Source organism: Rhinoraja longicauda, chromosome 11 (assembly GCF_053455715.1).
Source record: "Rhinoraja longicauda isolate Sanriku21f chromosome 11, sRhiLon1.1, whole genome shotgun sequence".
Classification (NCBI taxonomy): domain Eukaryota; kingdom Metazoa; phylum Chordata; class Chondrichthyes; order Rajiformes; family Arhynchobatidae; genus Rhinoraja; species Rhinoraja longicauda.
In genome coordinates, this window is record NC_135963.1 from 50,521,194 (window position 1) to 50,548,768 (window position 27,575).

The 27,575-nt window shown below is 40.7% G+C and overlaps 1 protein-coding gene across 5 annotated transcripts in view; it reads right to left on the reverse strand.

Annotated features, from left to right (window-relative positions):
• The window catches only part of ssbp3a (single stranded DNA binding protein 3a), a 167,450-nt gene that overhangs the window by 11,781 nt on the left and 128,094 nt on the right, over positions 1-27,575 (reverse strand). For 2 of the 5 annotated variants that reach the window (XM_078407678.1, XM_078407682.1), the window contains 8 exons: positions 24,936-25,025; positions 14,655-14,741; positions 11,955-12,014; positions 7,217-7,283; positions 7,058-7,131; positions 5,635-5,723; positions 5,074-5,122; positions 684-719 (listed from right to left, as the gene is read on the reverse strand). In XM_078407678.1, the coding sequence (XP_078263804.1) occupies positions 684-719; positions 5,074-5,122; positions 5,635-5,723; positions 7,058-7,131; positions 7,217-7,283; positions 11,955-12,014; positions 14,655-14,741; positions 24,936-25,025 (552 nt within the window). The remainder of the gene's footprint in view (positions 1-683; positions 720-5,073; positions 5,123-5,634; positions 5,724-7,057; positions 7,132-7,216; positions 7,284-11,954; positions 12,015-14,654; positions 14,742-24,935; positions 25,026-27,575) is intronic. The other 3 variants (XM_078407679.1, XM_078407681.1, XM_078407680.1) reach the window with 3 other exon arrangements.

The window sequence follows — 27,575 nt, forward strand, 5'->3', positions numbered from 1 at the left end:
TTTCTGTGATGTTTTTCAAAAATTAAGAAAGGTTTGAAAATTAATGTAAACTAAAATGCAAAATTAAACTAACAGAGCTGTATTGGAACCATGAGCACATTTCAGATAGAAATGCATTCAATGTTCGAAATTTCTAGTCGTGTGTAGATTCAGGTTTTATTTTATTGATTGAAAGATATCGCATGGAAACAGGCCCTTCGGCCCACCAAGTACACGCAGATTCACACTAGTTGTGTGCTACCCCACTTTCGCATTATCTCCCAACACACCAAGGGCAATTTAAGGAGGCCAATTAACCTTCAAACCTGCACGTCCTTTGGGATATGAGAGGAAACCCAAGTACCCGGAGAAAACCCATGAGGTCACAGAGATTGTGCAAACTCCACATAGTCAGGATCGAACCCAGGTCTCTGGGGCTGTGAGACAGCAGCTCCATCATCAAAACACAAGTAGGATTCCAGATGCTGAGACAAATTACTTAATTTTTAGAATTTACTTAATTTACCAAGACACACTTTACTTGGCCTTGGGTATGGGGATAAGCTACCTTCTTTCTACTTTCCCATTTAGACCAGTTAACAGTGAACCTTTTACCTATCATCAATTTACTTCAAACCAATAATTTTCCTTCATCTACAAATATTTCCCTAATGCAAGATATTCCCAAAAATGCAAATACATACCCCATATGTACCAGGAGACGAGGAGGAGTATGGAATCTGCAAATGAAAACAATCAATATTTAGAGATTTCAGATCATAATTGCTTAACAATGGACAGGAATTTAAAATCTCTTATGGATAAACTGTGTGTGTGTGAGATTATCTTTTCCCTGCTGCTTCATCCACACACTTCCCTTTATAAACCCTCGGAAGTCCACATGTCCAATGTTCACAGGCAAGCCAATCAAAAACATGGTCAAGCTATTTACAGGATGACTTTAAGGTCTATCACAATCCTGCCAGTCATTGGTTATCAGAATTCTCTTAGCACAATTAATGTAAAGGTGATTTTTCTTTGCCTAATATAATCCCACTCCTACCTATCAGCATCAACAAAGGGACGTATATTTGTATAGTGCCACATCTCAATAGACAATAGGTGCAGGAGGAGGCCATTCGGCCCTTCGAACCAGCACCGCCATTCAATGTGATCATGGCTGATCATTCTCAATCAGTACCCCATTCCTGCCTTCTCCCCATACCCCCTGACTCCGCTATCCTTAAGAGCTCTATCCAGCTCTCTTTTGAATGCATTCAGAGAATTGGCCTCCACTGCCTTCTGAGGCAGAGAATTCCACAGATTCACAACTCTGACTGAAAAAGTTTTTCCTCATCTCAGTTCTAAATGGCCTACCCCTTATTCTTAAACTGTGGCCCCTTGTTCTGGACTCCCCCAACATTGGGAATGTTTCCTGCCTCTAACGTGTCCAACCCCTTAATAATCTTATACGTTTCGATAAGATCTCCTCTCATCCTTCTAAATTCCAGTTTATACAAGCCTAGTCGGTCCAGTCTTTCAACATACGACAGTCCCGCCATTCCGGGAATTAACCTAGTAAACCTACGCTGCACGCCCTCTGTCTCAGATGTGTAATAATGAAGCAGACACATTCTGTGGGAGTTACATTACTTAGTTTCTATGTTTATTGTTTCTCCTGACTGCGACCTTCCAGGCCTTGCAGCATTCAGCACACACACAGCAAGCACACCTTCCCGCTCTCCAGTCACCTGATACACACATCACGATATTTGCATTTCAACATCATGACTCATCGTCATGACATATAGCTTTTGCAATTGACACCCCAAAAGTAATGAATAATTTTCTGTGCTGTTGCAATTAATGTAAGAAAAACTCAACAGCCAATTTATGTACAAAAATCTCAAACAGCGATATAATAATAACCGAATTACAACATATAATTTCCTGCTAGGGTAAGACTTCTGTGCCTTCAGGCATATACCACATGGATAGAGGCTAGAGGTCTGACCCACAAAACCTCTGCAAGAACGACATTTGATTAAGTCGTGTTTGTTATTTTGCTGTCTGACAACACCGTCAGAAAAAAAGATGGCTGTTCAGCTTAAAAAACAAGTTAAAAAACAATTACAATTATTAAGTTTTAAAAGTTATCAAAAAGAACAACACCATCAGTGCTTTTAAATAATACATTAAAAATGTTCTATTTAATTATTAATTACTTTCTTCCTTCAGACCTTTCAGTAAGGCATTAAGTAAATGGAGACAATATTTCTATCCATTATTCCGAAATGTCATGCTGGGGAATTGAAACTTTGCCCTGTGCTTGCTTAGGCTAGAGATACAACATGGAAACAAACCCTTCAGCCCACCAACTCCATTCCGGCTATCGATCACCCGTTCCTACTCGTTCCATGCTAGACCACTTTCTCATCCACTCTCTACACACTCGGGGCAATTGACAAAGGCCAATTAACCTACAAACTCGTCTTTGGGATGAGAGGGGAAATTGGAGCATCTGGAGTAAGCCCATGTGGTCACAGGGATAATGTGCAATCTCCACACGGACAGTAGCCCAAGTCAGGATCATACCCAGGTCTCCGGTGCTGAGAGGCAGCATCTCATTGCCACTGTTCTGCCCAATAAAATAAAAAAATCTGAACTCAATGGACACCTGTCAAAAGTTCCATAGATACCTGCTTGAATTTTCTGCAAAATCCCATGCTTTCTTAAAGATATGCATCATCCAGAATGAGCAAATTAGAGCTATGGAATCTTTAATATTCACTTGGATGAGCAGAGAGGGCTTCTACTCTGCGGATCATCCAAAAGGCAGCACTGCCTCAGTGGAGACCTCTGGCTTTGAAGGGAACAAAATTTAGAGCACAGTATCCCAATTTAGAACAGTATTACTATGTTTTCATCATCAGGCCCAAAACCTGGAATAAGCACGAGGGCACTATTCCAGTGCTTTTTAACAGCTGGGAAGAAACTATCCCTGAATCTGGAGGTGTGCACTTTCCAACCTGTATCTCTTGCCTGATGGGAGAGGGGGAGATGAGGGAGTGACCTGGGTGAGACTGCTCCTTGATTATACTGCTAGCCTGTTGAGGCAGCGTGAAGTGTAGATGGAGTAAATGGGAGGTTGCTTAGCATGATGGTCTGGGTTGCATCCACAACCACCATGTCCAAAACCATCTCATCCAAAACTGTAAACCATTCAATCCTTATGAATGATCAGTTTTCAAGTTTGCCAACTGCACCAGTACAGGGGCTCCCTGGGTTACAAATTACCTGCTTTCGGATTTTCCACCAATTCTCCATACATTTGTAAATTATTTTTAATGCTGGCAATAAAATGATTCATGGTATATTCTCTGGTGTCTGGAAACAACACATTTTTTTAAGATTAATTATGGATATTAAGGATTAATTAAATTAAATTACAGCAAGTGTACACAAACTGATAAGATGTGCGTTACTATAGAAAATGTGTGTTTTTGACTTGGAGAATTGGCTGATTGACACTTCCCTGGCACAGAACCCATACGTAACTAATGGACTGGCTTTGTTTTGTTTGTCTAACACTAGACACTTTCAGAACACACTTCCCCACTTTCAGAACACACTTGACTTCGAGTAACTCTGGCAGATTTTGTAGGTCATCCTTAATGGACGAAAAGCAACTAATCTTCACCCATTTCCATATTTTGCATTATAAATTCTATTTGCGCCCTTGTTAGTGTTTTCCTTTTTATGTTCCAATAAAAGATCTCGCCTTTATATTACCCATCAAAACATTCTCATCTTTCCTCTCTTTGGCAATGTTAGCTATGCCAGAGCACGAATATCGTGTACAGCTCTGGTCACCTCATTACTGGAAAGAGGCAATTGTGCCAGAGTTGGTGCAGAAAAGACTTTGACAAGACTGGGAAACTAATCATGAGATGAGATTGCATAAGCTAACATTGCTTTCTTTGAAACAGAAGCTTAGGGGGAGACATTTTAAGCACTTCAGAGTAAATAGGAAGAACCTATTTCCCTTCTGTGGAACATCCTAAACCTGAGACAAGGATTTAAAGAAATTTGTTGAATTATTGGAGGGGATGCAAGGCGGTATCATCCCAGAGCGTGATAGTGTTCTGTAATTCTGAAAGGATGGTTGTGGCAGAAACCCCAACTGCATTTAAACTGTATTTGGATGTTTACGCGGAAATCCATAAATTTGCAAGCTACAGGCCTAGTGGTGGAAGGTGGGATTAGGTTACTCTTTCTGCTGGCACAAACATGATGGGCCAAATGGCCTCCTATGTTGTCAATTTTATACGGTTCTATTACATTGGCTGTTAAACGTTTGTAACAAAGAAAATGGAAGCAAAATAGATGCGCTGTACGAGATGAAATCAAATAGAATCCAATGGGTTTCCAGGATGATCTAATGGAGATCTTGAGTAGGAAAATAACTGCAGATGCTGGTACAAATCGAAGGTATTCACAAAATGCTGGAGTAACTCAGCAGGTCAGGCAGACTCGACCCAAAACGTCACCCATTCCTTCTCCCAGAGATGCTGCCTGACCTGCTGAGTTACTCCAGCATTTTGTGAATACCTTTAATGGAGATCTTGATGTCACCAGAAGTGTAAAGTTATTCCCACTTGAAGTCACCAAAGCTAGAAGCATTGCAAAATCCAGGAGGAACTGATGAGTGCTTCCTTTACCATGAAAGTGTTTGAATTTCTCCGAGGGCAGTGAATCTCTCGAACTTTCTGCCCAGCAGGTTGTGGCCAGGTCTCAGGGGATTGGTAAAGAGTTAATACATTTTTGTAAAGATCAGAATGATGGGGAACCACCACAGATGAGGAGCTGAGGCCTGGGCAGGCAAGTCCTATTTTCTTATGCTCTTGCACATGGAGCTGCTAAGACAAATGTTATTTATAAGGATGATAAATAAAGGAACAGAATGTTATATTAAAAGGAGAGGACACAAGAAACTGTGTGGAATGCAAACACAGGGATGGATCTGTTGGGAGAAACGCCTTATTACTATACTGTGACACATGTGTAACAGCATGTAAAAGCAGGATTACTCACTGAGTTAGCATTAGAAGGATTAGGCCATGGTCGTCCAGCGCCAGGACCCCTGAAATTTAAATACATTATTTTAACTCTTGGTTCAATTTTGCGCCATTAAGTCTTTATAAGTCTCCATTAAACCTTCAATCATCCTTAACTTAAGCTTCAGATCAACTAAACTCATCCATGGTGCAAGTTTCAAAATTTTATAAAATATCCAAGTGGTAAAAAGAACAAAAATTATATACAGGTGCTCCTCAGCTTCCCATGGGGTTCCGTTCTGAGGAGCCCATTGGAAACCGAAAGTATTGTAAGTCGGAATGCATTGTAATACGCGCAATCACGTGGCCAGAAGCGAGCGGCGGCTCGCTACGGGTCGCTGCCGTTTGCACCATCGTAAAGTCGAACTATCGCAAGTCGCAGCATCGTAAGCCGGGGAGCATCTGTACTTGCCATTATCTTCACCAGTTGAAGTCATGCAAGCAAAGGAAATACCTTGTAATCAATGATATATTGGAAGTTTATAACTGCGCATCTCCACTTTTTAACAATTTATCTCAACACAAGCAAGAGACTTACATGTTCATTCCAGCCATGCCGGGACCTATTGAATTGGGTGGAGGTCTCATTGAACCGCCATAGTTCTGCAACGATAACCAAGGATCAGACTACCATCACGAGAAGGAAACCAGTGAAGGGCAAGGAAGGGAAGAAAATAAATGTAGAATGTTATTATACACATTCCCAATGCTTGTGCCAAAAGAAAACAGTGCCAACTGATATCAAGCCGATTCTCAGTCTCAATTTGCAGTCATTTTCTTGGTAATTTCAACCCCGAACGGGTATTACAGTCCCAAGACGACAATTACTTTGATCACCTGGTACCTACCCAAATTTAATCAGGTGTCATCAGCACTAAACATTCAGCCCCATCGTAAACTAATAAAACCACAAACATCAATTGTGATTTTCCTCCCCATAGCCATCCACAACCCACCTGCCTTAAAATACCGAATCAGCAGTCAAAGGGTAACCCAAGGAAGAATATCCAATTTACAAAAGTGAGGCTGAACATGCCCATTGCACAACACAAAATGTCCTCCCTTCAAATTCTACAGTTTAGTATATTAAAAGTTGCACCTTCAACATTATTGCCGTTTGGAGGCACAATTTTTAATATCATACTGAACTGTAGAATATGAAGGTAGGAAATGGTGTGACATGCTGAAAATACAACCAAAGTGCCTCACTTTTTAGGATTTGGTTTGAACCCACAACCTTCTGACTTAGAAGTGAGAATAATAGCCAATGAACCAGGGCTGACACAGGAACTTCCACTGGCCTACATTCCTTCTCTCTCTCGAGATCAAGGCTACCGTGAACAACCAAGATAACCAAATCCAGACGGGTTAACTAAGATTAAACTCTGTGGCGCATTTTGTGTTATCAGTGGCCATTGGAGAATTACAAATACTACTTTCACTAAATGAAAACAACGGGTCATTTTCAACTGATCTGCATTAACCTAAATTAACAAAATAAAACACTCATCGTAGAAGCACGAGGTAGCTAATCGGCCCTACCAGGGCTTAGGCCATACAGTCATGTGATAGAAGTAGAATTAGGCCTTTCGGCCCATCAAGTCTACGCCGTACAATCATGGCTGATTTATCTCTCCCTCCTAACCCCATTCTCCTACCTTCTCCCCATAACCTCCGACACCTGTACTAATCAAGAATCCATCTATCCCTGCCAAAAAAATATCAACTGACAGCCTCCACAGCCTTCTGTGGCAAAGAATTCCACAGATTCACCACTGTCTGACTCCTCATCTCCTTCCTAAAAGAACGTCCCTTAATTCTGAGTCCTAGACACTCCCACTAGTGGAAAAGTGGAAAAGGCTTGTTGATGACTAGTGGGTAATGAAAATCACTGAATTTCCAGTGAAAAATAATCGCCAAGTGCAAGACTAGAAATTGCTGAATGTTTCTGCACTGCTCACCTGCTGTCCCATTGGGCCCATTCCTCGTGGAGGTGGGTTCATTCTCTGCATTGGCCCGCCCATACCAGGATGTCCTGCAGAAAGGGAGAACAAACTTCATGAAGTGGACACCACAGAATGTTATTTTGACTGCTAAACGGAGTTGGGAGTGTGTCTCACCTTGCTGTCGTGTGGGATCCAATGTGCTTGGTAGCAACGGCTGTGCGCCAGGAACACCACCTGGAGGCTAAAAGCAATCGCAGAATTACTCAACTGCATCCAACTTCACAAAAGCTCCCTCTACTCCACACATTTAGGGGATATTCATGTGCCAATTGGTGAATGAAGGAAGGAGAGGCAAGGCAAAGTGTGCAAGTTCACAGTAGTAGTGGCTACAAGGGATGAATCACTGCAGATTTCCTGCATTCGGCTTTCCAAAAAGAGCGTTGGAACTTGCACATGAAGTATCATGAAGAAATTATAAAAACAATGTTTCATGAAATAACATATATTCAAGCACCAAGCCAACTGTGTTCTTCCTTTGTGTCCCCATCTCTCCTGGACTTTCTCCTCCTACCCAATCCTCAACATAATGGATCCACTAATGCACCGCTCAAGTGGCCATCGTGTGTGTGAACAAAGAGTAGCAAGTGTTTAGGCAAAAAAAACTGCAGATGCTGGTTTAAATCGAAGGTAGACACAGAATGCTGGAGTAACTCAGCGGGTCAGGCAGTACCTTGGAAGAGAAGGAATGGGTGACATTTTGGGTCGAGACTCCCTTAACTTGTGCTTTCAACTGCTGGAAGTATCAAAAACTCAAAGTCCTGAGAGCAATCTTTGCACTGGGAGGCCACTCGATAGCGTTGCAAAGCAGAAACACTTCTGAACATCGTACCTCCCTCGTGGAGAGTTTCCCCAAGGCAATTTGGAAACAAACTCAATTTCCAGCTGGGATCCATAATCAAGCAGAGGCAAAAATATACCTTGCGTAGGGATCAACTGTACCCTCAGCTACTGAATAGGTTACATTTATTTCTTTATTGCAAAATGCAGATCCATTCAAAAAATACACATCTAATGAAAGCATGCTTACAAAGCTCTCTTTGTTTAAAAATATTTTTATATCTTCATCTACAATCTTCTCAAATGTTCTACGTAACACTACGCCTTTTCTTCATTGATGTGAACTTTAGCGAGGCCTTTGGCAAGGTCCCGTGTGGTAGGCTGGTTCATAAGGTTGGAACGCATGGGATCTAGACTGAGTTAGCTAATTGAATGGAATATTGGATTGATGGTAGCAGGCAGAACATCATAACGGAAGTTGTTTTTCCAGATTGGAGATCTGCAAACCCATGGCATGCCATAGGGATCGGTGCTGCCTCCGCTGGTATTTGTTGCACACCTTATTAGGTTGATAATGGAGGCGATGTGATTAGTAAATTTGCAGGTAACTCCAGAATTAATGGTACGGTGAACAGTGAAACAAATTCTCTAATGATACAGCAGGATATAGATCAAACGGCAAAGTGGGTAAGGAAATGGCTGATGGAATTTAACTCTGATAAGTGCAAAGTGATACGTTTTGAGAAGCTGAAACAGGCAGGTACACGCAATGAAAGGCATAACCCTGAGAAATGCCGTAGCACAGGGAGACCTAGAGATACAAGCAAATAGTTTCCTCAAAACCAAAACACAGGTGGACAGGGGATATGGCATGCCTAATGCATTGCGTGTAAGAGTTGGGACATCATGTTACAGCTGTACAAAACATTGGTTAGGCTGCATTCGAAGTAATGTGTGTAGTCCTGGTTCCAGAGGGATGTGATTAAGGTAGAAAGGTTGCAGGAATGATTCACAAGGATATTGCCTGTGTTGAAGCTGGAGTTATCTGGAGAGTTTGTAAAGGCTAGGTCTTCTTTCCCATGGAGTGGAGGTGGCTGAGAGATACACAACAGAGGTATATAAAATTATGGGGGCATATATTGGGCAGATTGCTAGTGTCTGTGTCTAAAACTGGAGGGTATAGATTTAGGGTGAAAGAGAGATGTATATTTTTCACATGAGAAGTATTTGACATTTGGAATGAGCTGCCGAAGATGGTTCTGGAGGCAGGAACAACAACATTCAAGACCCATTTTAACAGGTGCATGAATAAGTAGGTTATAGAGGGATATAAAATTAACAGGCATGGTATTCACATAGAGTGGCATAAAAGTTGACATAGACAGTGGATTAAAGGACGTGTTTTAATCTGTGCTGTAAGAACGGAAATTTTGAGAACGCTCAATAAAATAACTAACCGGTGAATCAAATTTGACAAAATAGCTGAAGCAAAGATTTAAAAAATGTAATTAAACAATTTTTGGCCACAAACAATGCTTTGTCAAAGGTTTAAAAACTCAGCAATAACTCTGTTGCAGTGTACTTCACCAAAAAAAAAAAAATCTTACAATTAGGATTTCCCCTAAATTTGAGGGGGGGGGGGGATATACTTTCTCATTACCATTTTTATATCTTATTAAAATGATTCAGCCAATTAGTGTTGCACCTCATTGCACAAGATCCACGTTACACTGGCCTTGGGGTCAGTCAAGCAATACATTTTCAATAAAATAGTTAGAGAGTCACAAAGACTCTCAATGGGTTCAGCAGTCTGGGGTTACTGAAGGCTCACCTCATCTTCATTCATGTGTCAGTCAAGTATCTGCTCACCTATTCATGGCCTGACTGGTTATGGATGGCAGCCAATGGAAAATTAAAACCATTTTCCTGCATTCCAGCAAAAGAAAATTGCATGGATTAATGCAGCTTCTCCAAAAGGAGAAGTGTTTTCTTAAACTGAACCTAAACAATAACTTCACTCCAGTCTAACTGAAATAATTACCTTGGTTCATCATTAAAACACAGAATTTCTATCTTGTCTTCCACCAATCTATCACACTGCAAGTTACAACAATTCAGAATGATCCTCAAGAAAAATATTGACGAGGATATTAATGCTGGAGATTTAAGACTGCCGTTTCAATCTGAATGGACAGAAATCTCTTTAGTTTCCTGGTAGCCTTTGGGTACTGTTCAGGAAGAGAAATTTGGATGACATCAGATACATTTTAGGAAGTAAGGGTGGGTTCTGAAAGTTATTTAATCCATCTTCGAATGTGGCGTCTCTGCACAGGAAGCTGGAGCCGACTAACAAGACCAATAGCATGCACGTTCAACACAACATAAAAGGGAATGGAAGCATTTATTATCATACAATTGGATGTTAGGAACAGGAATACTTTGCAAAGACTGTACTTAAGCTTTGGAAAAGCTGCTGCTTCATATTTAGAAAAAAACTTTTTTTTTTAAAAAGCAACACTATTACCGCTTATATTTTCCTTTAAGAAGATAATGATTCAGTCTAGCAATTAAGTTAAAACAAATTTGTCAAGATTAACTTCTAATTTATGCGGTGCAAAATGTACCTGCTAAGAAATGAATTTATTTATTTGCATTTGCTGATAGTGCCTGAAGGGGAAGGAGAGATCAGGAAGAGGAAATTAATCAGTGCTGATTGTAATAGACTGGCATGCTAAAGTCCTGATGGTAAATATTGAACTGGTGGTGATGCAAGTATTAAAACTGCTCTTATTGTGCCACCGCCTATCGAGAGTAGGTGAGCACGAGAGCAAGAGGGCAGTGAAATTTCCCACTACTATGCAGCCAGATTAAAAAATCATTGGACAATGGAGAGCAGGATTCAAGGCAGATCTAGTCCTACCTCCTGAGCTCAGTTCATCGCATTTAACGATAAAAGATAGTTAATGCATTGGAATTGGAAGGATGGTGGGAGGGAATGGAAACAATTGAAAGATTCAACACACTGAAAAGTAGAAGAAAAAACCCCACATACATTTCAATCGAAGGGGTACTTGCATTCCAAAATAATGCTTTATGTTCATTGTCAGGACCATGATCATTTTGATGGTTACCATGAAATAGTGCTTTCAAGATAAATTGTTGAGGCAAGCATGTTCTAATAGCTGTCCCATGTCCCAACAAGATGGATACATTATACAGGGACCAAAACAAAGAACCATCATTGAAACCAACTTTCCCACAGGCCAAGGTGTTGCCTACATTTCATTAAATAGCAGTAAAGCTTCTCAGTAACGCCATTAATACTGGTGCAAACCTCATGCAAGAGTGGATACAAAGAGCAGCTCTGATTCTGATTCTGATTCACACCACCTGAGCAAGAGAATAAAACCACAGGTGATGCAGCATCACATAGCTCAACATTGGACATGATAAACCATTAGAACAGTCAGTTTTGTATAAAACAAAATGTAGGTGGGTATAATTTTAAATTCAGAAAATTCTAGAAGACTTACAGGAATGTTATTTTCACACTAAAGATTAGAGTTAGAAGAGGGATGACATAAATTAGGCTGGTCTTCCCTAGTAGATGGGTTAAGGGATGAGCTGTTTGAACATCCTTAGGATCATGGAAAGGGAAGGTAGGTTAGATATACCAAATTGTGTTCTGCCAGTGGGAAAGTTTAAGACAAGGGGCAGATTTAAAAGTATACGTCAGGTCACTCACGAGAAATCCCCTCATGCAAAAGACATCTGCAGATTGTGACAGAAACAGAAATGTCTCACACAGATGTCTCCCAAGAGGTTAGCTCAATGAATAATCTTGAATCCAAGGAGGATTACGTTTAGCCAGTCAAGGGTAAAAAGGAGAGATGAAGCGAGTGAGTGGAGAGGGGTGCAATTCAGGTCAGCCACATCCCCACCGATCACCAAAACAAAGTCGAGGGGCTGGACATCATACTCTGTTCCTGTGATTCTGATCTCAGTCTCAGCTACATTGGTTGAGGATGGGACTGCTGATTGCGGCAGTGTGATAGAAGCACAGTGGGAACAGTACCTGGCTTCCCATTCTGATTGGGGGTCTTGGACCTCCTGCGTATCGCGGCGACATAAAAGGCTGCAATCACATAGCATTAGTTAAATCTACAATCTGCTAAAATAACTATTTTATTTAGCTCAATTAAAACATTTTTATACATGTGGAAAACCTGTAACTTCATGCAATTTTTAAAAAATGACCACAGCCAAGGCAAGTGATTTGGTGATGTGCAATGCAGTGAATTAACAATCGTGAATTTCTGCACACAGTGTGCACTGTCCAATTTATAATCCATGCAACTTTACATGCAAGGTCCAGGAGGAATTCAAAATGGTAGATTCTGAGTATTTTCACCCATGGCAATAAATCACTTGCCATGGCCATTTCTTGATTACTGGATCTGGATCAAAATAAGGAGGACTTTGAGGTGACAATGGAAATCATAACTCACTTTTTAAACAACATGCTATGCTTTTAAAAAGGTAATTTCTCTTCAAATATCCCAATGAACACTAGCATACAAAAATATAGTAAAACAAAAATTGAATACCATCTATTGTAACTCAACTTCCTTGACACTTCAATGAGCAACCTTTATCGCTTTAAAAATGAATCATTTTCCTTCACATAATTAAGCAAAATATTCCACTTTACAGTGTAGTGAGAAATACTAAAGGGTCATGCACTGATTTGAAGCTAAAAGGAATCTCATCCTGCCAAGTTTCTCTTCACAGTGGTGCTGCTCTTGCACAGTTAAAGTTTAAAGGAAAGATACTCTGAAACGTTGCAAAGAAAAACTGACGGAATGCAACTCAATTTCTGCTCAGTTTCACGGATGTGTTCCATTTTGTGAACAAACTGAAGTGACTACTAAACAATCTTACAAATTTCTTCAAATTATTTCCTTCCCAACAAACAAAGCCTTAAAAAAAATTACACTAAAGCAAAATACAGTGGATGCTGGAAATTTGCAGCTTTTGAAAATAACTACAGCATCTTCCATGCACCCATTGAAATATTCAAGGCATCCACATAACAGGTAAAAGTTATGCGGGACCAAGATTTACAATATTTGCCAATTTTGTTTTTTTCTTTAAATGCACGAGTGGAAAGGGAAGGAAAGTCTAAAAGAATTCTTCCACTTTTGTTTGGGTATCACTGAATGCCTTAAGGAGCAACAACAGCCCAATACAATGTGGATTGAGAGGAATAAAGTAGGTATTCATTACGAAGGGCAATTGATTAATATGTAAAGCAGTTATTTTATAATAAAATTCTTTATGCACAACTTCACTTTAAGACATTAAGTAGGAACCTTATTAAAACAAACTGGAATCACATACTGTAACATGTTGCTGGAGGTATCATTGGTTCTTAAATAGTTTCTCATCTGACTTTTGTTTAAACAATTCAAAAACATGAATAAAATGCAACATTTGTAGACAGTGATCTTGTCATAGCCAAGAATCTCAGCGATTCAGAACTCAATGGCAACATTCAATGGGACTCAACACTGCAGATAACATGGTATAATAATCATGCAACAAAGGTACTGTACATTTAATACATGGAGAGACACCAACAAATACATACAAAAAAGTAAAAATCACCAAAAACATAACCAGCACGTCCAATTTTGAACCACAGACTGAAAGAAATGAAGATGCTCACAGACCCAGTATCAGGGCAGTGAATTATGCACTTAGCCAAGTGGGTTTAGAAGTATTTACAATCATGGAAGGAAATATTATGAAAAGACTAATCTGGTTATCCCATGAGTGAACCTTCTTAATCCCCATGGATCATGTACGCTTGAAAATCAAGCCACCAAACCACCCTACTAAGTTTCCAAATAAAAACTAATTAGTCCTGCCATCTGAAGTTGCACATATTCCAAAGATGCTCCTGTGCCAATTAAATTAATCGATGACATTGTGTTTCAGACAAGGGTTTCTCACCCCACCCAGTGGATGCATGCTCTGTATGGGTTGGAATTGAACCATGTGAACCAAGAGGTCCAAGGTTCAGCCCAGGTTCAATGCCAAATTGCCCCAAGTCAGGGCAATTGACTTCAGTGGACTTGGAAGGTAAATGCTGTGGGATGGGCGGAGGTTTAAAGGAATGGGGCAAGGAAACAATCAACTTGGGTTCCTCTTCCTGCTCACCATCCATCGGCTCCTATGGACAAATGTACATGCATCCGTGTGGATGGCAGGACAAGACTGGGCTGGGCTTGGCTGTGACGGCTTGCGTGCCAGAAAAAGTCACCTGGTGATCACTGACAAGGGTCAATAGACAATAGACAATAGGTGCAGGAGGAGGCCATTCGGCCCTTCGAGCCAGCACCACCATTCAATGTGATCATGGCTGATCATTCTCAATCAGTACCCCGTTCCTGCCTTCTCCCCATACCACTGAAGTACGGCCACGGCCCTGGAGGGCAGCCGTACGTACCACAGCCCATCTTTGGGAGAGGTAAGAAGAACGCAAGGAGAAGAAAACTAATTTAAATAAGCAATCGTGCGCTGAACAGAAGCCAAAACAAAATCCATTGGAAATGTAAGAAAGCCCTGGACGGAAGCTTCACTGCTGAGGACAACCTGATCAGGAGTTTTGTACATAAAAGAAAAGCAAGCAAAGTCAAATCATTAGTCAAATGTAGAAATTCTTGCCCCCTTTTGAATTGAAGAACCCAAGCGGGCTGCATCAGCTCTTTACCTGATTGTGGGGTCCCATCATGTTGTTGGGATTGTGAGGAGGAGGAGGCGGCTGTGTATGTGGCGAGGGTTGAGAACCTGGGGGTCCCTGCGAGGGGTTAGAGAGCACAGGAGGGGGGTTACAGCGGCAGCGCATCAAGTTGCAGGAGGCTCGGAGAAATGTAGAGCCATTCAAAAAAAGATTTAAAAAAATATATATATAAAGCATCACAGCTGTTGCAGACCTGTCATGTTTGTGCTTTCAACAAGTGTTATAGTCTCTCGGCTGCTGCCAGCGACAATGTCGTTTGTTACCACGAGCAATTTTCTTAATTAACAGACATTAATTAGTCATTTAGCAATTCTGCAAAGCAGCTTTACCAAACATGAGTACCACTGTGATAAATAGTACTGATTAGAGGGTGCCCTAATTAACAGCAACGAGCGAGAGAGAAAATGAAATGACACAAATTAAAAGGGAGTGGAAGTTAATGAAGCTGGATTGCATTTGCACCTGTAGTTCTTTTGTGTTGGTGAGAACGGAACACACTACAGAATTTACATCTCATCATTTCATTCAAGGATTCAAGGCAAAACACTGTAAATAAAGCTTTTGAACCAATTAGTTTGATACTGAGCCAACCATTTCCATTTCTAGACTTAGGAGAAGAAGCTTCTCTAAGTCCTTGTAATCATTACCAGTTCCCCGTGTTATTGGATTCTGGGTGTCGGGTTTCACATGAAACTGAAGAAGGGGGAGAAACTAAACTCAAAGCACAGACGAGGAGGAGAAGAGGAACAGGGCAAGGCAGAGGAGGACCTTGCGTGAAAGTACTACTCCTCCACCACTGACTCAATCAGTTTGATTTAGTTCTGCAACAAAACGGAACGAAACACTACATAATCACTTTTTAACATTTCAGTAGAGGTATAACATTTCAGATTTAACTGGCTAGTTGAAAGTGGAACTCGCAAGCCAAGGGAAGGTCCATCACCTCCAACAATCTAATCAAAACTGCACCACCACATTCTGGCTCAGTCAGAAATACTCTGATAATTAACCACCCTGAGGAAGGAATCTCCTCCTCACCTGAAGGCTTAAGCTTTTCCTGGGAACACAGTTGTATAAGCACCAATAGGACTTCTCAAGCCTGACATGGTATTCAATTAGAGAGGCGCAACAACAAAACTCTGCTCCGGCTCGTCCATTACTCCCATCTCAGATAAACACAATTTGTTTGCAGGAGCTACTGTAACACTACTGTTTTTGCTGCAAACACCCCTCAAGGCTCTACCAAGAAATTCTAGATCTCACAAAACCTCCCCGTTGGCAGTACTTTTTCAATGAAGGAATCAAACCCTTCCAGCAACTACAACTTCTTGGACTAATGTTTCTGACAGATACATTCTGGACAATGTCATGGCAGATGCAGCATTAATATAAACACTCAACCAACATCGCATTCTCCTCCCAGCTTAATCTGTGAGGGTCGCAGGGGCCTGGCAGTCTGCACGACAAATGCATTTTAAAACTGTGGCTATCCACTTCCTCCCAGCCTCCTTAGGGAGGCTGTATCTGAAAACACTGCGCACGACACCTCAATATTCCTATTGTAACTAAGAAACAGGATGCATGTGAGACAAGCAGATTTTAAGGAGGAATGTTATTTGGTTTCACATGACAGATTTTTTTAGAGAACATAAATTGAGGGCAATCTGTTGGTTTAAAATCTAAGCCATGTATTTTTTACATGTGCGATCAGCTCTCCAGTTCATAATATTTGCATGCGGTAGTCACTGTAGTGGAGGATTGAGGGAGGGGAACGAGAGCTCAGAAGATTAGGGAGGAAGAGAAAAAGTGTTTATGGTTAGAATTATATTTAGAGCTAATCAAGAACAGGGATATAATGTGTGACTGTCATCTATTTTAAAATCAGCTTAAAATCTAATTTCAAACAAAGTATCACACAATGCACATCAAATCCAACATGTAGCACAATGTACATATAGCCCACACACAAATAACCAGCATGTACAATGTGGACACAGCTCTGCACAGAATACCCGACAGACAAAACACAATGTACACATAGCCCTGCATTTGCAGTACTAATCTGACGTAAATATATCTGCTCCTTCATAAACTGCATTACTGTACAGGTGAGGGTCTTATGTCAGGTAAAGTTGCCCCAAAACATAGTTCATATATTGCTGGTGACAGATCTTCATAGACATTTTTTCATTGGGATATCATTTCACATTTAAGCAGCAGTTTACCCTGAAGGATAAAAATTCAGATTATGGATGAAACAGTGCAAAATTGTATTTGGCAGTTTTACTTTGATTATTGAGTCTGTGTAATGTAAATGCTTGCAGGAAGCTTGCCCAACCAACCAGTTATAGATCAGGTCTATTGTATCAAGACCAGCATCCAGAGCTTTCTGATCTAGTGTGGTCTGATATTGTTAAGTTTGCAGTGACTGGATTTTTTTTTTAAAACACATGAATGTATACGATTGATAGAAATTGCAAGCATATGTGGAATAATAAATCTTTTGAAGTTGACAACTAAACAGTCAGTTTTCGTGGTGTAGGAAGGAACTGCAGATGCTTCAGTGTCTATCTTACACCGAAGATAGACATAAAATGTTGGAGTAACTCAGCGGGACAGGCAGCATCTCAGGTCATGTTCCTTCACTGTGTGTGACGTTACACAGCAATCCATCCAACACTTCCCAAAAGTCATTAAAAAAAATTATACCTGCACACAAGATTTTTACTGTTTACTGTTGCGAAAACCCTACACAATTTTAGATTGTGTATCTATTGTTCACTTCTTAAAAAACATGTTACAAAAGCATTAGGGGGCAGTGTTGGCACACAAGCCTCACAGTTTTGTTATTCAAGATGCTGCAGGCTAACCGCTGGTGCATGGCAAACACAGCAGTGGACATTGATTTATGAGCAACTTTCCATTTCATCAGTGGTGGTTCGAACTCTCCATGGCTAGTTTTTGTAGAAAAGTAAAGCTGATTGCTGCAGCCCAAAAGTTTCCAATTTAATGTAGAAAAGATATACATCTTCCATGAATCTCAAATCAAATCCAAAAAAATCTTCGGTTCATAAAGAATCATTCTTCACAAAAGAAGTGAGACAAAGTGATCACACCTACCTAGTAAGTTTGCAAAAAAAACGACGGCAAAAATAATTCAAAGGAGGGAAAGCTATAACTTACCATTTACTTTGATTGAGTGGTTGGGGTGGAATGGGCGAGGGAAGGTGGAAGTCAGCATGGATTTTAGTTCTGATCATTAAGAGATGGAATTAAACTGTTGGACGATGTATTAATAACAATGCAACAAAATTATTAGCTGAAATCAAATGGTCTGCAACGCCAGCATGTGGTTGAATGGCCAGCCAATTCTGATTATCTGAACCTATTAATGAACAATGTTCTTTTAAGTGAAGTGATACAGGGCAGCCTAGTACTTAGTTTAGAGATACAGTGTGGAAACAGGTCCTTTGGCCCACTGAGTCCATGGCAACCAACAATCAACCGTACACTAGGTCTATCCTACACACTAGGGACGTTAACCTTCAAACCTGCACGACTTTGGAATGTGGGAGGAAACCGGAGCACCCGGTTAAAACCCACATGGTTACGGGGAGTAGGTACAAACTACGTACACACAGCATCTATGAAACCCTGGTCTCTGCCTCTAAGGCAGCAACTCTACCACTGTGCCGCCCTGTGGCATGTGCTGACAGAGGTGCCAAATTGTAAGAACAGTAACAATTAGGATCTATCCCATACATGGATGAAACATCTGTGCCTCTGTTTCTGGTACTAAAAATGTTAAAGATAAAATCTTCAAAAGGCACATCTGTTAAGTGCCCAGAACAGCTCAGAATGAATGCACCACACTTTGTTGTTTGTTTCCATGACATTGAAAATATCCCTGGTTTGACTCCACACTGACATTATGACTTGGGTATATCATTCACAATGGAGATGATGATTAAATTCACAAGATGCCCCCTGTGACCACTCGAGACGCACTGCAGCAATGACAACCTGTACCAGAATGTTCTGGAATTGTGCAGGACAGGCCAACATCAAGCATCTTCATATGGGATGGTATTGAAAGGGGACAGAACTATTAAAGATCAGAGTATTCACAAATAATTCCGTCCTCATTTTAAAAAGCTTTATTTAAAATTGTTCTCACTGTAGGAATAATGAGTACCACATATGTAAATGACCCATAACGAAGATCTGGAAAAGCTGCAGCATCGCCATTGGCGGTCAAATGTAATTACAACGCCATAATATACATTGAACCCATTACAATTATAAGACATTAGAAATTCCAATGGGAAGAGTGGACAGGTAGCACACAAAGACAAGATTTAAAACGTGGGCCAGGGGCAAGTTCACCTAGCTTCATTATTTACTACTCGACACCTTGAACACCAGGGGAGCTATGTGAGGATGCTCTTTCTCGACTTCAGCTCTGCCTTTAACACGGTCATCCCGAGCAGACTGGTCACCAAACTTTCCGACCTTGGATTTTCCCTAACCATCTGCAAATGGATCAAGGACTTCCTGACCAACCGCCCCCAGACAGTCAAAATAGGCCCTCACCTCTCCTCCACCATTACACTGAGCACCGGCTCACCACAGGGCTGTGTGTTGAGCCCCATCCTTTACTCCCTCTACACTCACGACTGCGCCCCCACCCATCCCACCAACACCATCATCAAGTTCGCGGATGACACGACTGTGGTTGGACTTATCTCAGAAGGAGATGAGACAGCCTATAGGGATGAAATCCAAAGGCTGGCAGCATGGTGTTCAGTGAACAATCTGGTCCTGAACTCCTCCAAAACAAAGGAACTTATAATTGACTTTAGAAAAACCAGTGGAGATTACGACCCACTCTACATCAATGGGGTCTGCGTGGAAAGGGTACCAGCTTTCAGGTTCCTGGGTACGCACATCGCAGAGGATCTCACCTGGTCTACCAACACCATCACCACAGTAAAGAAGGCACAGCAGAGACTCCACTTCCTGAGGATCCTCAGGAAAACCAACCTGCAGGAGAAGCTCATGTTGTCCTTCTATCGCTGCTCCATCGAGAGTGTGCTGGCATACTGTATAACCACATGGTATGCCAGCTGCTCAGAAAAGGACAGGAAGGCCCTTCAGAGGGTCATCACGACGGCCCAGAAAATCATCGGCTGCTCACTGCCCTCCCTGGAGCACCTGTTCAGCCTGCGCTGCCTCAGTAGAGCAGGCAAAATAATAAAAGATCCATCCCACCCCGGCCACCGTCTGTTTGTTCATCTGCCCTCTGGTCGACGTTTCAGGTCAATCAAATCCCGAACAAACAGACTTAAGAACAGTTTTTACCCCAGGGCCATACGAGAACTGAACACTACCTGTGCACTAGGCAACACCGTTAAAAAATCTTGTACTTAATTTAATTGTATTTATGTATTTATTTGTTTTTGCATTATTGCATATATGTTTGTACGCACCGTCAGGATTGGCTGTTTTTTTAATTTTGTTGTACTCGTTGCAATGACAATAAATGAATATTATTATTATTATTATTATTAACATGCATCATCGACTCTCATGCTGATGAGCAAAATGCTACCAGTGCTGATGGGACTGTATACTGGTCGCCATCAAGACGAGAAACTCAAGTTGCACTCTCTTCATTGTACACTTTGTTCACCATGCAGGAAGAATCATTGAGATGGCATTCACGTGAGAAAAAAAACCCACTTCTCGAAGTCAATTATGATCAGTCTTTTTGCCATAACCAGCCAAGGAGAACTCCTCACACTATTTCTGGAAACAGTTTTCAGAAAGGCATTCAAAGACTGGATAGGAAAGCAGCAAATTTCCTTTGTTCCAAGATGCATGCATACTATTAAGCAGTTAATGACCAAGAGTGCAAATGGCCTCCCCTTCAATTGTGACAATATTCAAGTTTTATTTAATGTTGAAGCACAAATATAGGGAAAAGAAAGCATACTAAACCACCATGTTTCCCACTTGTTAATTTGTGTTTGTCTATCACATTAAAAAAAAGACAAAATATTTAATACACACCAAGAATTCTACATCACAGTGCCTTACACACCATTTTGCTGATATTTACTTAATTGTTGCTCTGTCATTTGCTGCAAAGATCTTGAGTAATGGTTCTGGGCCATTTTCTAAGGGCTACAATGCAAAATACAGAATCTGCACTCATATATAGCGCTTCACGCATTCTCCATGTCTCTAAATTCTTTACAACCAATGAAATAGTTTTGAAAAAAACAAATACCCTTGAAATGTAGTAATGCCATCCATCCATGGTATAGCTGCAAGTATTTAATCCTATTTGGACCCTGGAGATTTTTTTTTCCTGTCTGCGATTTCAAGTCCATTAGCTCAAACTTTGAAGAATAATCTCTGCTGGTCCTGGCCTGGGACATGTGGAATTCCTGACCCCGTCTCAGATTAATACCTATTTACATATTTCCTGTGCTTGCATAATTAACTTGTCTGCCTGCTGGCTTTGTGATGAATGCCATTTTTCCTTTTCCATTATGTGACCCTATTTAAACTTGCTCTCTGGTGAGTTGACAGCATGTTTGTTATAAAATCCCCTCCTGAGGTTCCGAACTGATGTTCTTCACAACAAGCAACATCCATCACTGGGCCAATGCAGCTAAAAGCTATACGATGATAACCCCATTCAAATTTTCAATTTACAAGGAAAACAAGCAATCTTTACCATCCAATCTAGGTAATGTATATGTTTCGCAATAGGTTCATCAGGTCTTTCCACCCCCCTTTCCGAATATCAAGGCCTCAATGAGAGTGAATGGAGCTAGCAGAATGAGGTTAAAAAACTGAGATTGTTCTTGTCAAAGACAAAGTTAAAACAGTGTTCAAAATACTTTCATATAGGAAACAGGCAGTTGTTTCCGAATTGCAAGCAGAACAATAATTAGAAGTCTCCCGACTTAAAACCATTGGCTAAACTCAGGGATGATGCTGGATTTTCTAAAATCAACACAGATCTAGATTGTACTGTCCAAAGTGCTCATGGATGCTGAATTAATAGGAACTTTCAGAGAGGAATGTGCCGTACTAATGAAACGCATGCATGGCTATAGGGTGAGACACTTTCAAAGAGCCAGCAGATGCAGATGAACCAATTTGAGGATGCTGATGTGCAAAAGAATATTGCTGTTTGGACATTTGCTGCTCTGTAATAGCCCATTCGGGAAAGGAACTTCTACAGAGCACCACAAAGTTGATGGAATGCAAGTGTCCTCTTTCCTTAAGCCCACCAGATACGATCATCAAAACATGCCAACGTCCAACAGACGCCAATAAAGTGTTGCTATATTCCTCAGATTTTTTTCTCCTCCCTACTCCAGCACAGAGATCACTAACACCACCAGAATCCTTTCTAGAATTACCCTGTCTAAAGCCTTTTCACACCAGACTCGCATATCAATTCAGCTACAATTAAAACATAAAATACTGGTAATACTCAGCAGGTTAGGCTGCATCTGTGGGAAGAGAAACAAAGTTAACGTGTCAGGATCAAACCTGAAACCTGAAAGGTTAACTGTTCTCTTCCCACAGGTGTAGCCTGACCTGCTGAGTATTTCCAGCATGTCGAGGATTTCCAGCATCCCCATTTTTTGTTTAATATATAAATTCAGCTACTTGACAACATTTTAGACCTACAGAAACTGAGGCAGCAGGCAACATGACAGCAATATGCTTTTAAAACAAAGTATAACATCCCAAGGCATTTCTCAGGACCAAAGTATGACTAAGTCATTGCGGGGAACCAAGGGCAGGTTACCATAATTTTAAATTAGTGCCTCAAAATATGATGAGAGACAGAGGGAATTAAGGAGAAAATGTCAGAGCTTAAATGTCAATGCCCCTCTGAGGTGGCATTGAATGGCAGACCATTGCGCAAAGGCCAGAATTGGAGGTGAACATGGGCATGAGATTAATGGGGCTGGGAAGATAGAAAGAGAAATGAGGGCAAAGTCTAGATGGAATTTAAAACAAAGTGGAGAATTTTAAAACAAAAGAAGCTGATATCAAAGGAAATGGGGACAAGGCTGGAGAATAAGTATAAACTAAGTTGAATAACACAGCAAGGTTGGAGGGACAAATGGCCAATTCCTAATTGTTGTTACATGAACATATGTTAGAAAACATAACAGAAATATGGGTAAGCTCAAAGGCAGGTTTAGCTGGGACAAATACTAGATCTAGCAAAATACACCCAATCCTGATGCCAATTCAACTACGAGTTCCAAATTCCATGAACAAAAATATTTCTTGAAGAAAGCAATCCCTTCTTTTGATTCTATGACTCAATTTGTGGTCGGTAAGTAAAAGTGTCAGATGATGGTCTGGACTGTTGAGGAATCGTGCACGAAGTATCTTCTCTTCTGTTGGGAATGCAAATCTTTCCATTCAACAACAACAACACAGAACACCGCATGATCTTGGAAAATTTAAACCCATTGCCTTCGTTTCGGAATTGCAAACCCCTCCCTTTGCTACCAACTTCGTTCATTTTCCTGGCAAATAACAAAAATGGAATAAGATTGTCTGCAGTCTTTGTTTTCTGTTTAATCTCGGGATGAGCATCACACAGCATCACACTGCACATCTATGTCATTGTCAATCTCATTTCAATGATTCCTGATCGCCATCCTTTCCCTCGGCTTGGCTAGCCTCTCAAACTCTCACTCTTGCTGTTTGCATCTGTGACAATCACCACTCCTCTGGCCAGCATACTTACCATAAATTGGATGGAATCTAAAATGTTGCTGCCTCTGTCTCAACTTTCACTAAGTTCTACTCATCATTGACCCAATGTTGACTGACTTTCTCAAAATTAATTTTGAAATTAAACATTCATTTTCTAATTCCTCCATAGCCTTGTCCATCATTATCCCTATAATAATAATCTCTTGTGCCAACTGTCCTCCTTGAATTTTGGCAATGATCAGCTTTTCACAGCTCTATCATTGTAATCTCTGCCTTCAGCTGTCAAGGAACCAAGTTCGGAGATGTGCCTTTAAATATACCTCTGACCACTTGCCCCATTTTCATGAGACCCTGGATCAATTTTGTTCAATAATGCTCCTGCAAAATGCTCCTACATTTTCTTGTGTAACGGCGGTGCACTTAACCGAGCTGCAGCTCCACAGCTCCAGGAACCCGGGCTCAATCCCGACCTCAAGGGTCGTCTGTATGGAGCATGCACGTATTTCCTGTCCCCAATTCAGTTTTCTCTCGATGCTCTGGTTTCTTCACACGTGGTCTGATTTCCTTGTCACAAAGACAGCAGGATCAAGGTTAACAGGCCACTGCAAATTGCCCCTTAATGTGCAACTGAGTGGCCCAATTTGAGGGCAATTGGTGGGAACATAAGGAGAAAGAGAGATTATTTAAAATTAGTATCAATGGGTGTTTCATTGCACAGACTCGGTGAGCTGACAGTCCTATTTCTCTGTGCATGATTCTGACTGATTTTTCAGTGTAAAGACTCCTATATTAATACCTTTGGATGTTTCAATGGCAATTGATCTTTGCAAGCACTTAATTGGCTGTAATGGGTTTAGGGGACATTTTGAAATTATAAAGTGCTTAATTTTTTTAAACATTTAATAAAGGAAACACTAATCATTAAAAAGATCACAGGGGCCTCTCACTCGGCTTCATCAGCACCTTCACTGATACAAGACTCCAATGTGGAATTAGTGGACAGAAAGTAGATCACTGTCAGGCTGCCTGCTGGACATCTCAAGCTCATCCAGGCACCTTCAACCACGCAAATGCATCGAGCAAAACTTACAAACTACCACAGATAAAAATAAGATTAAAAAGCAGCAGTTTAAAACTGCAAGCAGACCATAATTTGGATATTGAGAATACCCAACCGAGAAGGAAACTTTGTTTTTCCACCCGCCTGCCATTTTTAGCTGCCCATTTGAATCTCGGACTCTCGGCCTGCAAAATGTAATGGTGCATGGCTCACCCATTCAATCACAGACACCATCAAACTGGATCAACTGATTGAAGACACATCGAGTGTGTTCTAAATCACCCATAACTTTCCCCACCACAGTAAACTCTTCAAAGAAACAAATGACACTTTTTCAGAAAAAATAGTATCTTATAACACACACAGGTTTTGTTAAATCTGGCATAAATGGGTCAAAACAATTAGGAAAATACAACTTTTTTTTTTACCTGAAAAAAGCCTGGGGGAATGGGGCCTCCTGGTATCCCATCACTGGGAGGAATGTTTCCGAGCACTGGACTTGGTGCTGCTGCTGCACTCTGCAAGAAATAAAACCAACATTCAGGTTCAAACTATAATTGACAGACTTCACTGTTCCTCTGTTAGCAAAGGTTAGACTTAGTGGGAATCAATTAAATTCAAGATAGACACAAAAAGCTGGGGTAACTCAGCGGGTCAGACAGCATCTTTAGAGAAAAGGAATAGGCGATGTTTTGGGCCGGGGTCTCAACCCGAAACATCACCTGTTCCTTATCTCCAGAGATGCAGTTTGACCCGCTGAGTTCCTTCAGCTTTTTGGGTCTATCTTCTGTTCAAACCAGCATCTGCAGTTCCTTCCCACAAATCAGTTAAATTCAGTTCACACCTTCAAGTCCTTTCTACTTTGCCACTACATCCTGCAATCTTCCCACCTTCTTCCCCCGGAAGTGTCCCAATTTCTCGGAAACAGTTCTTTCCAGCAGTTCACCTGTCAACATTCACATTGGAACCCAGCCCTCCATTTGACCTGGAGTACCACAGCTGAATCCAAGCCTGTCCACGTGGAAATTTTCCAATAGGGGTCACTAGACAGTAATTAAGAGGGAGGGATGCTTTTTATCCGATGATTCAAAACAGGAATGAGTTCAAAATTGGGACACTTGTACTCAATATACTCACTACCACAGTACATCCTCTTACAAGAGACATAAATCTGTGCCCAATTACCACAATTCCTTTTTGCATGGTTCTGGAAGCTCGTCACAGTCCTTTCACCTACTAAATTGACTGTTCTTCTCACACACTTGGAAGCTGTTAAACCAAACAGACCCTTTTGTAAGCTCATTACGCTAGAAAAATATCCTCTTTTCACCCTCTCTCTTCTTAAAAGTGTAACGTTTCTTTCCTCAAGTTTTATCTACATCTAATGGTCCTGTTCCTTCCCAGCAAGCATGGACTGCGACAAGTTTATTCAAGCCTCATTAGAGTGTCAAGGAACATCTCAGCATCTTAAGCCTCAGAACCCAGCAGCCAGTAGAACAACGGTGCAGAAATTCAATGGTTTATGCCATTACAACTCCCAATGTGTTAATTATAGCTCAGTGGGAAAAATATTTGCAAAATACTCCATAGATTTTTGTCTAAACATGTAAACTCTGTAACACTTCCTTAGATGATTCGTGCACCTTTGTTATTGTAGAGTGAGAAAGTGCAGAAACAGGCTCTTCGGCCCATCTTGCCCACACTGGCCAACATGCCCTAGCTACATTAGTGCCACCTGCATGTGTTTGGTCCATATCCCTCTAAACCTGTCCTATCCATGTATCTATCTAATCGTTTCTTAATAGTTGGGATAGTCCCAGCCCCAATTACCTCCTCTGGCATACACCCACCACCACCTTATCTTCAGCCTTACAATTTACTACAGGAAATGGCGGGGGCATAGCGGTGGTGCAGGGAGGGGGCTAGGGCAAGACTTGGCATTCACAAATGGATTTTCAGGGCACACATTATCAGATGGAACAAGAGGTTCATGTCTTTTGTACTATGAACTATTTTGAAATTGTTTCTAACCAAGTTGCTGATATGTAATTACCCTCACATTCCATGTTAAAAAGGGAATGCTAATTGCTCAAAGAAAGAAAATTATTTGCTGGCAGTGTTATCTTACAGTTGAGATATTTTGAACCTTAATTGATTTTAAAAAATTTAATAAACAGCAGTGCTGTTCTTTTATAAGAATAGATTATAGTAAATATCACATATTCTGATTCTTATCCAATTCTGCTCTATTTAGATTCATCACCTTTACAATGTTGAGTGATTTACATCCTTAACATTAATTCTGATATTATTTAATGATTCATTTGATTTGTAATTATTTTAGTTTATTTTAATTTTTTTAAACTTACTGTGGCTTGGGTCTTGTTTAAAGAGTGAATGGTATTTTCTTCCTCAAAGTAAACAGAGCTAACCCATAGGGAGGTAAATTAATGACCCAGATTTGCAGCCACAATTAAGCTGTCAGCGTTCACTATTGTTATTTGCAATTAAAAGTACAACATCCAAAATATGCAATTAAGATAGAGAAATCCAGAAATAGCTGTCCCTGGTTTCTTGTTCTTTCACCAGCATGCATTGTTTTGAGACCATTTCCAGCAGGATCTTCAAAAATCAGCCTGAGAACCACAGATGGTTACCAACCATTTCCAGTGTGCTCCCCTGGTTTGTAACGTGTGCTGGAAGCAAGTTTCTAAACTGCCACGCAAGCCACAACAATCAAATAACCTCAGTAACCTCAATAACTAAATTAACATGTAATTTTTTATTTCATTTTAAAACAATGGCTTTTAAAATGTTTATTTTTATGTTTAAATGTCAACCATTTCAAACCAAAAATGTGCCGATCATTATTTTTGCACACCACAAAATGTTAAAAAAATATTACTAAATTTTAGCTTTTTACTTCTCACTTGAATCGAGAATTCTTTCGTGCAGTTGCCCTTTCAGCAGGTTGATGGGAATCACCCAGGATTCAAGGCTCACTGTAATTAGTGCCAGACTACCAGGTCAAGTAACCTCACCATCTGAAGTCAAAACGGTGCAATACT